The sequence below is a fragment of the Tachypleus tridentatus genome, chromosome 2, assembly GCF_004210375.1.
Source record: "Tachypleus tridentatus isolate NWPU-2018 chromosome 2, ASM421037v1, whole genome shotgun sequence".
Classification (NCBI taxonomy): domain Eukaryota; kingdom Metazoa; phylum Arthropoda; class Merostomata; order Xiphosura; family Limulidae; genus Tachypleus; species Tachypleus tridentatus.
This window is the reverse complement of record NC_134826.1, coordinates 66521108-66533310: the sequence shown is the minus strand read 5'-3', so window position 1 is coordinate 66533310 and position 12203 is coordinate 66521108. Positions and strand designations below refer to the sequence as shown.

Sequence of the window (12203 nt, the reverse complement as noted above, 5' to 3'; positions counted from 1 at the left end):
GTGTTTATTAATTGTAGTTTTCGTTTATAGTAACAATGAATAAATAAATAGTTGTAGTTTCTACCTGTTGTTACTTTCCAGCGCAGGTCTTTCAATGAGTCGGTGGTAAGTTAACGGATTACAATGGTAATATTCCGAGTTCGATTCCTCGCGGTGGACAGAGCACAGATAGCCCATTGTGCAACATTGCATTATTACAACAACAGATAGTAATAATAGTCTTTAGCACAAACATTTAAAGTTAGTTCAGATTTCTATTCTGGAAGTACAAGGTTGAGATAGTTTTGAAATTTCGTTGTTTTTCTTTACTAGGAAGGCATGACCAGGTAGTTAGGGTGCTTGGCTCGCAATCTAAGGGTCAAGGGTTCGAATCACCGTCCCATCACACCAAGTATGCTAACCTATTCAACCTGGGGACGTTTTAATGTGATAGTCAATCTCACTATTCGTTGGTAAAAGAATAGCCTAAGAGTTGGCGATGGGTGGTGATGACTAGCTGCCTTCCCTCTAGACTTACACTGCTAAATTATTTTTGAAATACAATATTGAGAGACAGTTCTGAATTTCTGGCATACAGCGTGTTCTTTTATCAGAGATTTTTGTAATGATGTCACATTACTAAATACAATGTCGGACAACAAGCGAATAAAATTGATTACTAAGTAAACGTTTTTCTTACTTATACGTAAATATAAGTACGATTATGCGCATTATATGGGAATAAAGTATACTCTACGTTTGTTCTATGCATGTTAAAATATGTTCTTGGTTTTCTATTATATTCATATTTCGTGTTTGTATTTTAATTATTTACTTACGAGTTAACGACTACAATAATATATCACAACTTAAATCCATGCGTTTCTCGAAGGTTAGTTTATAAATATATTCATTTACTGTTTTAATTTCAAAGAGATTCATTATTTGTTCGCACTTTATAAATTAAAATGATATATTGTTGTTAAATGTACAGAGTCTATGTAAATTATATTTAATTTCCTGTTGTGTATTACAAAGTTTGAGAGGAGTCACAACTGCTGTTCCGATCATGTTACACGTTGTTATTTTCTGGTATAGCATTACTAGCAAGGCATGCGCACTGGTGCAAAAGGCACTATTTCAATACACTGTTCTAACAGTTTATTACAGTAAGTGTAATGGCTTTCACGATAATTTACTGACAGAAAAAGATATATTGCATGGAAATTGTGGTAAAATTATAAAATGGTACAACATGGTTACGTTAATTATATTAGCATTTTAGCGCACCCATGGACCCAAAATGCGGGTCGTCATATTTAAGGCAGAAAACCATGAATCAAATAGAAAAAAAAAGAAAAGAAAAGCAATATAAATACAGGTCAATGAATTGTTTTTTGAATATCTCGCAAAGCTAAACGAGGGCTTTCTGCACTAGTTGCTCCTATATTAGCAGCGTAAGACTAGAGAGAAGGCAACTAGTCATCACCACCCACCACCAACTCTTGGGCTGCTCTTTTACCAAGGCATAGTCCCCCACTAGTACAGCGGTAAGTCTACGGATTTACAACGCTAAAATCAGGGGTTCGATTCCCCTCGGTGAGTTCAACAGATACCACGATATGGCTTTGCTATAAGAAAACACACACCAACGAATAATGGGATTGACCGTTACACTATAACGCCCCCACGACTGAAAGGGCGAGCATACTTGGTGTGACTGGGATTGGAACCTGCGACTCTCAGATTACTAGTCCCACGCCATAACCACCTGGCCATGCCGGGTTGCATCTATACTGTTAGAACTAAATGAATTTCAATAAACCGTTGAACCTTTATGAATCTGTAAGAATTCGAGAAAAATTAAAAACACTGAAAATGATAACAGAATATGAGGCTTAAGATTGACGAAAACGACAACAGGAAAATGAAACAACCATAACATTACCTCCAGTACAATTGTTTACCAACACGGACACAATCCAGTTGTATTTATAACAAACGTAGTTGGTCCAGATATTCCAAATGATTAGTTATTAGAATCTCTGTACTAACATGATTATTGAGCTGGCTCGAAACAGTTTCTAATTATAAGGATTAGTTCAGTTGAGTTTGTAAAGGCTTAAATATTCTATTACAGAAACTGATTTCTATAGCAGCGGCATAAACAGCATCGTTACACGTTAACAAAAGAATGTTGAAGCAAATGGCGCTTACTTTGATTAAAGCATGTTTACTACACTGGTTTATACATTTCCAACCTTCGCAGCTCAAAAAGACATTTATTTCTGGACAATTCAATAGTAAACATAATACCATTGTGCCACGTTATAATTTAGAGAAGTTTTTGTTTGTTTTTGAATTTCGCGTAAAGCTACATGAGAACTGTCTGCGCTAGCTGTCCCTGCTAGCAGTGAGGGAAGGCAGCTAGTCATCGCCACCCACCACCAACTCGTAAGCTACCCCCTTAACAACAAATAGCGGGATTGATCATCACATTACAACGTCCCCACGGCTAAAAGGGCGAGAACGTTCGGTGTGAAGGGGGTTCGAACTCGCGATCCTCAGATCACGAGTCGAGCGCTTCTAACCACTTGGCAATGCCGGGCGTTTATAAATTACTTTGTCATTTGTAATAAAACAGCATGCCTCTCACCCATAATCACAAGACTCTTTAAAGAAAAAAAAATTAATAAAAACTTGGGATAGGAACTTCTAAGTCTAGTAATGATATATCTCCGAGCCTAATGGAACGTGGGAAACTCGTACCCGAATGATAGATAACTCGTAAAAAGAGTCAACTGCCATATATTCTGCATCAGGAAACGTACTGTTATCTGGAACATTTTGCAACAGAAGCGATGAGCTATTAACCTCCGTATTTCTACTTTTCTTTCCCAAAAGATGAACAATATCATAATAAAAGGAAACAGCTTAGTCGTCACGAAACCTACAAATATAGCTCTAGATTCAGAGACATTTCTCACGAATTTCGTGATTTTGGTAAACAGTTTTCCAAATAAGCAGTAGAGGATATTTAAACTTTGTGTTTGTTGATATTACGATAAATACGCACGACTCAGCAAGAAAATATGTAAGAGAATATTACATTTCTCTATATAAAAATATATGTAGTCTCAAAAAGAATAGTTTATCAATAACTTGGATTGTTACGTTTTCTCCTACTAAGTATTGCCATTTTAAATATCAAGGGAACAAAGCAGCGCCTAATTTAGAGTGTTTCTATCACATATTCAAAGATCGAATTTCGTGTTCTTTTGCGTCTTGACTGTTCGAACAAATGTATTTTGTGACTACAACCAGTTCATTCTGCATTACTCTTCTTACCAGGGAATAATTTTAAATTGGAATGCCAGAAAATCTAAATAAACAACGTGATGTTGTGACTACCACAAGTTTATTCTGCATTATTCTCCTCACCACGGACGAATTTTAAATTGGAATGCTATAAACCCTAAATAAACAATTTGATGTTATGACTACCACCAGTTTATTTTGCATTATTCTCCTCACCACGGACGAATTTTAAAGTGGAATGCTATAAACCCTGAATAAACAATTCGATGTTGTGACTACCACCAGCTTATTCTGCATTATTCTCTCTACCACGGACGAATTTTAAATTGGAATGCTATAAATCCTAAATAAACAATGTGATGTTGTGACTACCACCAGTTTATTCTGCATTATTCTCCTTACCACGGACGAATTTTAAATTGGAATGCTATAAACCCTGAAATAAAAACAATGTGATGTTGTGACTACCACCAGTTTATTCTGCATTATTCTCCTTACCACGGACGAATTTTAAATTGGAATGCTATAAACCCTGAATAAACAATTCGATGTTGTGACTACCACCAGTTTATTCTGCATTATTCTCCTTACCACGGACGAATTTTAAATTGGAATACTATAAACCCTAAATAAACAATTTGATGTTATGACTACCAGCAGTTTATTTTGCATTCTTCTCCTTACCACGGACGAATTTTAAATTGGAATGCTATAAATCCTAAATAAACAATGTGATGTTGTGACTACCAGCAGTTTATTTTGCATTCTTCTCCTTACCACGGACGAATTTTAAATTGGAATGCTATAAATCCTAAATAAACAATGTGATGTTGTGACTACCACCTGTTTATTCTACATTATCCTCCTTACCACGGACGATTTTTAAATTGGAATGCTATAAACCCTAAATAAACAATTTGATGTTATGACTATCACCAGTTTATTCTGCATTATTTTCCTTACCGGGGAAGAAATTTAAACTGAAATGCTAGAAACTCTAAACAAACAATGTGATGTGTGACTAGCATTAGATAAATCTGCATTATTCTACTTACCAGGGAAGAATTATAAACTGGAAAGCAACAAACTCCAAGTAAATGAAGGTGATGTTCTGCCTACCATCAGTTTATTCTGCATTATTTTGCTTACAAGGGAAGAATTGTAACTTGGAATGCTAGAGATTCTAAACAAAACAATGTGATATTGTGACTATCACCAGATTATTCTACATTATTCTCCTCAGTAGAGAATAATTTTAACTTGTAATGTTAGAAACTCTAAAAAACGAGTGTGATGTTGTGTCTACTAAAAGTTTATTCTGCATTATTTTCCCTACTAGGTAATATTTATAAATTGGAATGTTAGGACCTCTAAATAAACAATATGATGTTGTGACTACCATCAGTTTATTCTCCATTACTCTGCTTACCGTTCAAAAGTTTTAAATTTGAATGCAAGAAACTCTAAATAAACAAAGTAATGTTGTGACTACCAACAGATTATTCTGCATGGTTCTTATTACGAAGGATGAATTTTAACTTCGAAGGCTAGAAATTCTATATAGTTTGTTCTGCATTATTTTCCTTAGAAGGGAAAAATTGTAACCTGGAATACTATAAATTCTGAGTAAAGGAATGTGATATTGTGACTACCACCAGTTTATTCTCCTTACCAGGGAAGAATGTTAATTGGAATCCAAGAAACTCTAAATAAAAATGTCATGTTGTGACTACCACCAGTTTATTCTCCTTACCAGGAAAGAATTTTAATCGGAATTCTAGAAACTCTAAATAAAAATGTCATGTTGTGACTACCACCAGTTTATTCTCCTTACCAGGAAAGAATTTTAATCGGAATTCTAGAAACTCTAAATAAAACATGTCATGTTGTGACTACCACCAGTTTATTCTCCTTACCAGGGAAGAATTTTAATCGGAATTCTAGAAACTCTAAATAAAACATGTCATGTTGTGACTACCACCAGTTTATTCTCCTTACCAGGGAAGAATTTTAATCGGAATTCTAGAAACTCTAAATAAAATTGTCATGTTGTGACTACCACCAGATTATTTTACAGTATTTTCCTTAATAGGGAAGAATTTTAAATTAGAATGCTTGAAGCACTAAATAAATGAATGTGATCTTGTGACTAACACCAGTTTGTTCTGCATTATTTTCCTTACCAGGGAAGAATTTTATATTGGAATGCTACAAACTCTAAACAAAAGAAAGGGATGTTGTGATTACCACCAGTTTATCGTGCATTATTCTCCGTATCAGGTTAGAATTTTAAATTGGAATGCTAGAAACTCTAAATAAACAAAAGTGATCTGACTAAGACTACTTTATTTTGCAGTATCCTCCATTCCAGGAAAGAATTTTAACTTGAAATGCTAGAAATTCTTAAACAGTGTGATGTTGTGACTACGAAGAGTTTATTCTGTATTATTTTCCTTACTAGGTAAGAATTATAAGTTGGAATGCTAGAAGCTCAAAATAAACAAAGTCATGTTGTGACTACTAACAGATTATTCTGCATTTTTCTCATTACGAGGAATGAATTTTAACTTCAATGGCTAGAAACTCTAAATAAACGGATGTGATCTTGTGACTAACACTAGTTTATTCTGCATTATTCTCCTTTATAGGAAAGAATTTTAAATTGAAATGCTACAAACTCTAAAAAAAAAAAAATGCGATATTGTGACTACCACCAGTTTATTGTGCATTATTCTCCGTATCAGGGAAGAATTGTATATTGGAATACTAGAAACTCTAAATAAGTGAATGTGATTTTGTGAATACCACGAGTCTGTTCTACATTATTCTCCTTACCAGGGAAGAATTTTAATTTGGAATGCTAGAAATTCTGAATAAACGAATGTAATGTTGTTATAACAACCAATTTATCTGCATTTTCTCTTTACCAGGAAAGAATTTTAACTTGGAATGCTAGAAAACATAACTAAACGAATGTGATGTTGTGAGTTCCACCAGTTTCTTTCGCGTTATTTTTTTTAGGAGAGAAGAGTTAGCAACTTAGAATGCCAGAATATCTTGTCATTAAGCTAAGAAAACCAGTTCTTAAACTGTAGGTGAGAGCAGTAGCACTACGTCTTTAATTGCAAAAATGTAAAGAAAGGATAGAACATGAACTTTAATAGTGAGATGGTTGAAGTGAAATAGTCAAGTTCTCCTGCTGGATACGACCGGCAAAGAGTTGCCATTTTGGTTTGGTATGAATTTCGCGCAAAGTTACACGAGGGTTACCTGCGCTAGCCGTTTCTAATTTAGAAGTGTAAGTTGTTGTTGTTGTTTTTGAATTTCGCACAAAGCTGCTCGAGGGCTATCTGTGGTAGCCGTCCCTAATTTAGCAGTGTAAGACTAGAGGGAAGGCAGCTAGTCATCACCACTCACCGCCAACTCTTGGGCTACTCTTCACCCACGAATAGTGGGATTGACCGTAACATTATAACGCCCCCACGGCTGAAAGGGCAAGCATGTTTGACGCGACGGGGATGCGATTAAAAGTGTAAGACTAGAGGTAGAGCAACTAGTTTCCACCACCCACCGCCAACACTTTGGCCACCCTTTTACCAACGAATAGTTGGATTGACCTTACTATTATAATGGCTGAAAAAGCGAGTATGTGTGATGGGACAGAAATTCGAACATGCGACAAACAGATTGCGAGTTGAGCGCCATAACAACACGGCCATGTTGGGCCCCATGTATTTAAAAAGACACACGTTTTTATATTGTGATTCAATTTAAAAACAAAGTTTTATGTTGTAATTTTACATATCGAGATTTGAAAACATGAATTATGTTGTATTATGGACAATGCAGTTTTGACGATTATTTATGTCGTGATCATAAAGTGTAATTTTAAAAACTCGTTTTTGTGGAGTGATTATAAATATTGAAATCTAAATATGTTATTTACTTTGTGACAAAAACAACGCAATGTAAGTACACGTTTTTAGGTTGGTTGTTGTTTAATTTGATCTGAGGAAATGAAGAGATGTTGTACAAACTCTTTTTTTCTCTCTCTCTCTTTAACAGGCTATGGCAACTCAGCACCAAGGACAAGCTGGGGAAAAATGACAACCATATTATATGCTGTTGTAGGCATTCCACTGATGTTCATGTATCTTACCAATATAGGCGACATCCTTGCTAAATCTTTAAAGTACATCTACATCCGATTGTGTACCTGTGGGCCTAACGATTCACACAGAAGAATAAAATACACAGAGAATTACCAAGTCCAACACACTGAGGGACACAACTCCCCATTCGCATCTGCTATCCAGGATAAGCTTTCTGTCCACTCTGAGGCCGAGGCTCGAACTGAAGCTGTCCCTAATGAGGCACGCGAAGACGTCGAACGTGAGGAACCACAAACATCTGTACCTATCACGCTCTGCCTGTTAATACTGGTTGGATATATTTTAGGAGGGGCGACGGTCTTCTCTTCCTGGGAGGGGTGGGGATTTTTGGACGGTTCCTACTTCTGTTTCGTTATTCTTAGTACCATCGGATTTGGTGACCTAGTGCCTGGTCGCTCTGTAGCCAGTGGTCATGCTTCTCAAGAGAAGTTGATTATTTGCTCACTCTATTTGCTAATCGGCATGACGTTGATTGCGATGTGTTTTAACGTGATGCAAGAAGAAATGGTTCAGAAGATAAGGAATTGTGGTCTGATGATTGGGATCATCAGACAAACGATTGATGAAGATGATCTCCCGTCATAGCAAGTCGACTTTTGTTTGTTTCCTATGACAGAAGATGACGTACAAATTACAGTGTGTATTTTTTATTATTCGTGGAGAATAAAAATGTCTACTGATTGCTGATATCTGGTCATTTCAATGGCCATCCATAACCCAGGTCAAGCTTAAAGACAACAAATTCTCGGCTACACCACGACATACGTTAGTTTCCAGTACCAGTAATGAACTACCCCAAGGTATTAAGCTGGTGTGTTTGTTATTAAGCACAAATTTTAGTATTATGAGTTTTCAAACTTTTCAATGAGTCACTGGGTGGAAGTTGTCTTGCCAAAAGTGAAAAGTCTTATCTTTATTAGGTCCTCTCCCTTGAGAACGTTCAGTACCGGTAATATTATGTACTAGTTATTTAGTTGGAGTAAAGAAATCTTATCTTTCTTGGGTCTTCATGTACGAGAATGTTCGGTACCGATAATTTTATATCTCAGTTGCTTAGTTGGACTAAAGAAATATTATCTTTATTTGGTTCTCTTCTATGAGAACGTTCACTACCGGTAATATTATGTCCCAGTACTTTAGTTGGAGTAAAGAAATATTATCTTTATTGGGTTCTCTTCTACGAGAACGTTCAGTACCGGTAATATTATGTCCCAGTACTTTAGTTGGAGTAAAGAAATAGTATCTTTATTGGGTTCTCTTCTATAAGAACATTCAGTACCGGTAATATTATGTCCCAGTACTTTAATTGGAGTAAAGAAATATTATCTTTATTGGGTTCTCTTCTATGAGAACGTCCAGTACCGGTAATATTATGTCCCAGTACTTTAATTGGAGTAAAGAAATATTATCTTTATTGGGTTCTCTTCTATGAGAACGTTCACTACCGGTAATATTATGTCCCAGTACTTTAGTTGGAGTAAAGAAATATTATCTTTATTGGGTTCTCTTCTATGAGAACGTCCAGTACCGGTAATATTATGTCCCAGTACTTTAGTTGGAGTAAAGAAATATTATCTTTATTGGGTTCTCTTCTATGAGAACGTTCAGTACCGGTAATATTATGTCCCAGTACTTTAATTGGAGTAAAGAAATCTATCTTTATTAAATATAACCTTCACGATTTCTCAGTGATACCAACTGCCTCGTACTCCACTTGTTATCATTCTTGATGTATAATATTGTAAAAAAGTCTACAATGTACTTATAATTTAATCTGCATAAGTGAAAGAATAAACGTATTTCTTCTTCACTGACTGTCAAATTTGGTAATTTAAATAAGGACTCCACCACTACTGTGTCTACTATATCCAAGCCGAACTAATGAGCACTGGTATTGTACGAATGGTCTCGTCGGCACTAGATACGGGAGACATAGTATGATAAACATATTCTCATACATAAATCTTTACTTTCACTGTGAAGTTCGTAGAATTTCTCAAGACAATCTTCGGAATTATCTACAAAAGAACTTGAACCTATTTGTTAATTACAAAGAAAGCAAACGATTTCACGAAATAAAAATCTACGTATATACACATATAACGAAAATGCAGACGTTTCCACTTGTTGACGTAACAAGCATTAAGCTGTAACTTTTTCAGTTTGTTTTGTTTTAATTTTTATTATTTCCCTTTACCGGTTAAGAGACTCTAAAAATAATAAAGAGAAGGAAAAAAAAAAAAAATGTATATAAAATAACTAACCGCCATTAGAACCCTTTCTGGGGTTAAGGGGTAGCTTACGAGTTGGTGGTGGGTGGCGATGACTAGCTGCCTTCCCTCACTGCTAGCAGGGGCAGCTAGCGCAGACAGTTCTCATGTAGCTTTACGCGAAATTCAAAAACAAACAAAAACTTCTCTAAATTATAACGTGGCACAATGGTATTATGTTTACTATTGAATTGTCCAGAAATAAATGTCTTTTTGAGCTGCGAAGGTTGGAAATGTATAAACCAGTGTAGTAAACATGCTTTAATCAAAGTAAGCGCCATTTGCTTCAACATTCTTTTGTTAACGTGTAACGATGCTGTTTATGCCGCTGCTATAGAAATCAGTTTCTGTAATAGAATATTTAAGCCTTTACAAAATCAACTGAACTAATCCTTATAATTAGAAACTGTCTCGAGCCAGCTCAATAATTATGTTAGTACAGAGATTCTAATAACTAATCATTTGGAAGATCTGGACCAACTACGTTTGTTATAAATACAACTGGATTGTGTCCGTGTTGGTAAACAATTGTACTGGAGGTAATGTTATGGTTGTTTCATTTTCCTGTTGTCGTTTTCGTCAATCTTAAGCCTCGTATTCTGTTATCATTTTCAGTGTTTTTAATTTTTCTCGAATTCTTACAGATTCATAAAGGTTCAACGGTTTATTGAAATTCATTTAGTTCCAACAGTATAGATGCAACCCGGCATGGCCAGGATGTTAAGCATGTGACTCCTAATCTGAAAGTCTCAGGTTAGAATCCTTGTCACACCAAACATACTCGCTCTTTCAGTCGTGAGGGCGTTATAATGTGAAGTCAATCTCACCATTCGTTGGTAAAAGAGTAGCCCAAGAGGTAGCGGTAGGTGGTGATGACTAGCTGCCTTCCTTCTTGTCTTACACTGCTAAATTAGAGACAGGTAGTGCAGATAACTCTCGTGTAGCTCTGTGCGAAATTCAAAAACAAACAGTATAAATGCCGATGTATTTATATTTGTTACAACGTTTAGTACCTATCTGCCAGTAAAACATTGCAACACTTCTAGTCAGCTATACCTATTGAAATTCAATTTGCAGCTAAACGAGTTAGGAAAGGAAGCATTTCTATGTCTTTCTTGCACTTTTTTTAAATAAGAATAGTATTAGCACAAAGCAAAATCAGTCACTATAGTCACATCTGGAGGAAAACTACCTTGAGTTTAGTCAACTGCTACTAAAACTATCTTTGGTTGTTGCCATGATTGTTTAACGAGAGTCCTGACAAAGATATGTTTTTGCTATCCAGAACACGCAGCCCTGATCAATGCCGAACCAGAAACATTTGAAAGACTATTTAAACATGCATGCTTTTAAATGTATTATTTTATTAGATATTAATGACAGAAGTTATTAATCACATTAATGTGTGTGCGTGTGTGTGTTTCTGACTTTGAGTGAAACTTTGAAAAGAAAGAAAATTCGCGGTATTTCGAAGTGTAGTACGGTTGTGTCTTACGTGAGTTGTCTATTTTTAACTTAGCTGTAATGTATCTAATCTGATTAAGTCATGCATTACTTTTCCGCTACTTACAAATGTTATAAATACTGACGGCGTTTGTAAACATAAATTAAGTCTGGAAAAAACCAATACAAAAATTTACAAAAATATGAAGTTTATTACTCAACTAGTTTTGAGGTACCACTTGAGGTAAATTTACGGACTGTCAACGTTCAGCTCGGGGGTTATTAATTAACGAATAATTATACATATAACTAGATATTAATTGTTAGCAAACTTTTAACCATTTCTATTGTCTATTTATGTATCTACTTAAGTATTCATAGGTGTAAAAAATAAATTAAAAGTGTGAAGGGGACAAAGTTTGTTTTATCGAGAGGAGGCGAGGGAAAAATGTGTGTCACAGTCGAACCTCTTACGGCTGTGGAAGTTCTTGAGTCCTGGATTAAATTTTATACATTCTCCCGTTTTTACTGGAAGTAATTTTCCTAAATATTGAATCATTTTTACTGGAACAATTTGAAATGTGTGAGGCCTTGCTTCCTCGGTTCCCTGCTTCCTACACTACCGTTACTAATCGTTAATTAAATTTACAGCGATAAGATAAACTACCAAATACAAAAAAATTGTATACCTGAACGTCACAACCTTGTCGTCAACTAAATAATGGGAATTGCCCGTTACTCTTATAACACACCAACAGCTTTAAAGTGTGCAGCTCACTCGTGTGTGTGTTTTGAGGTGGGGAGTATTAACATGGTGCGAACACAAAACTTCAGATTCATAGGTAACCAATGAGCCACGCCTGCGTAAAAAAGTAACACCACGAACGTTAAAACGATCACAAGACTAAATAAAGCACGTGATTATCCTAAACATCGATTATGGTTGGAAAGAGTATGAGTGGTGGCGCTTTTGCTGCATCAGATGCAGCTTTTTAATCCAATAGATATTTTTAAAAATCCT

The 12203-nt window shown here is 35.5% G+C and overlaps 1 protein-coding gene across 1 annotated transcript in view; it reads left to right on the top strand.

Moving 5' to 3' along the window:
* The window catches only part of LOC143244070 (TWiK family of potassium channels protein 18-like), a 63751-nt gene extending 54510 nt beyond the window's left edge, over positions 1-9241 (top strand). The window contains exon 2 of the mRNA XM_076488094.1: positions 7363-9241. Coding sequence (XP_076344209.1) covers positions 7363-8054 — 692 coding nt within the window. The 3' untranslated portion in view covers positions 8055-9241. The remainder of the gene's footprint in view (positions 1-7362) is intronic.
* The last annotated feature ends 2962 nt before the right edge of the window (positions 9242-12203 follow it).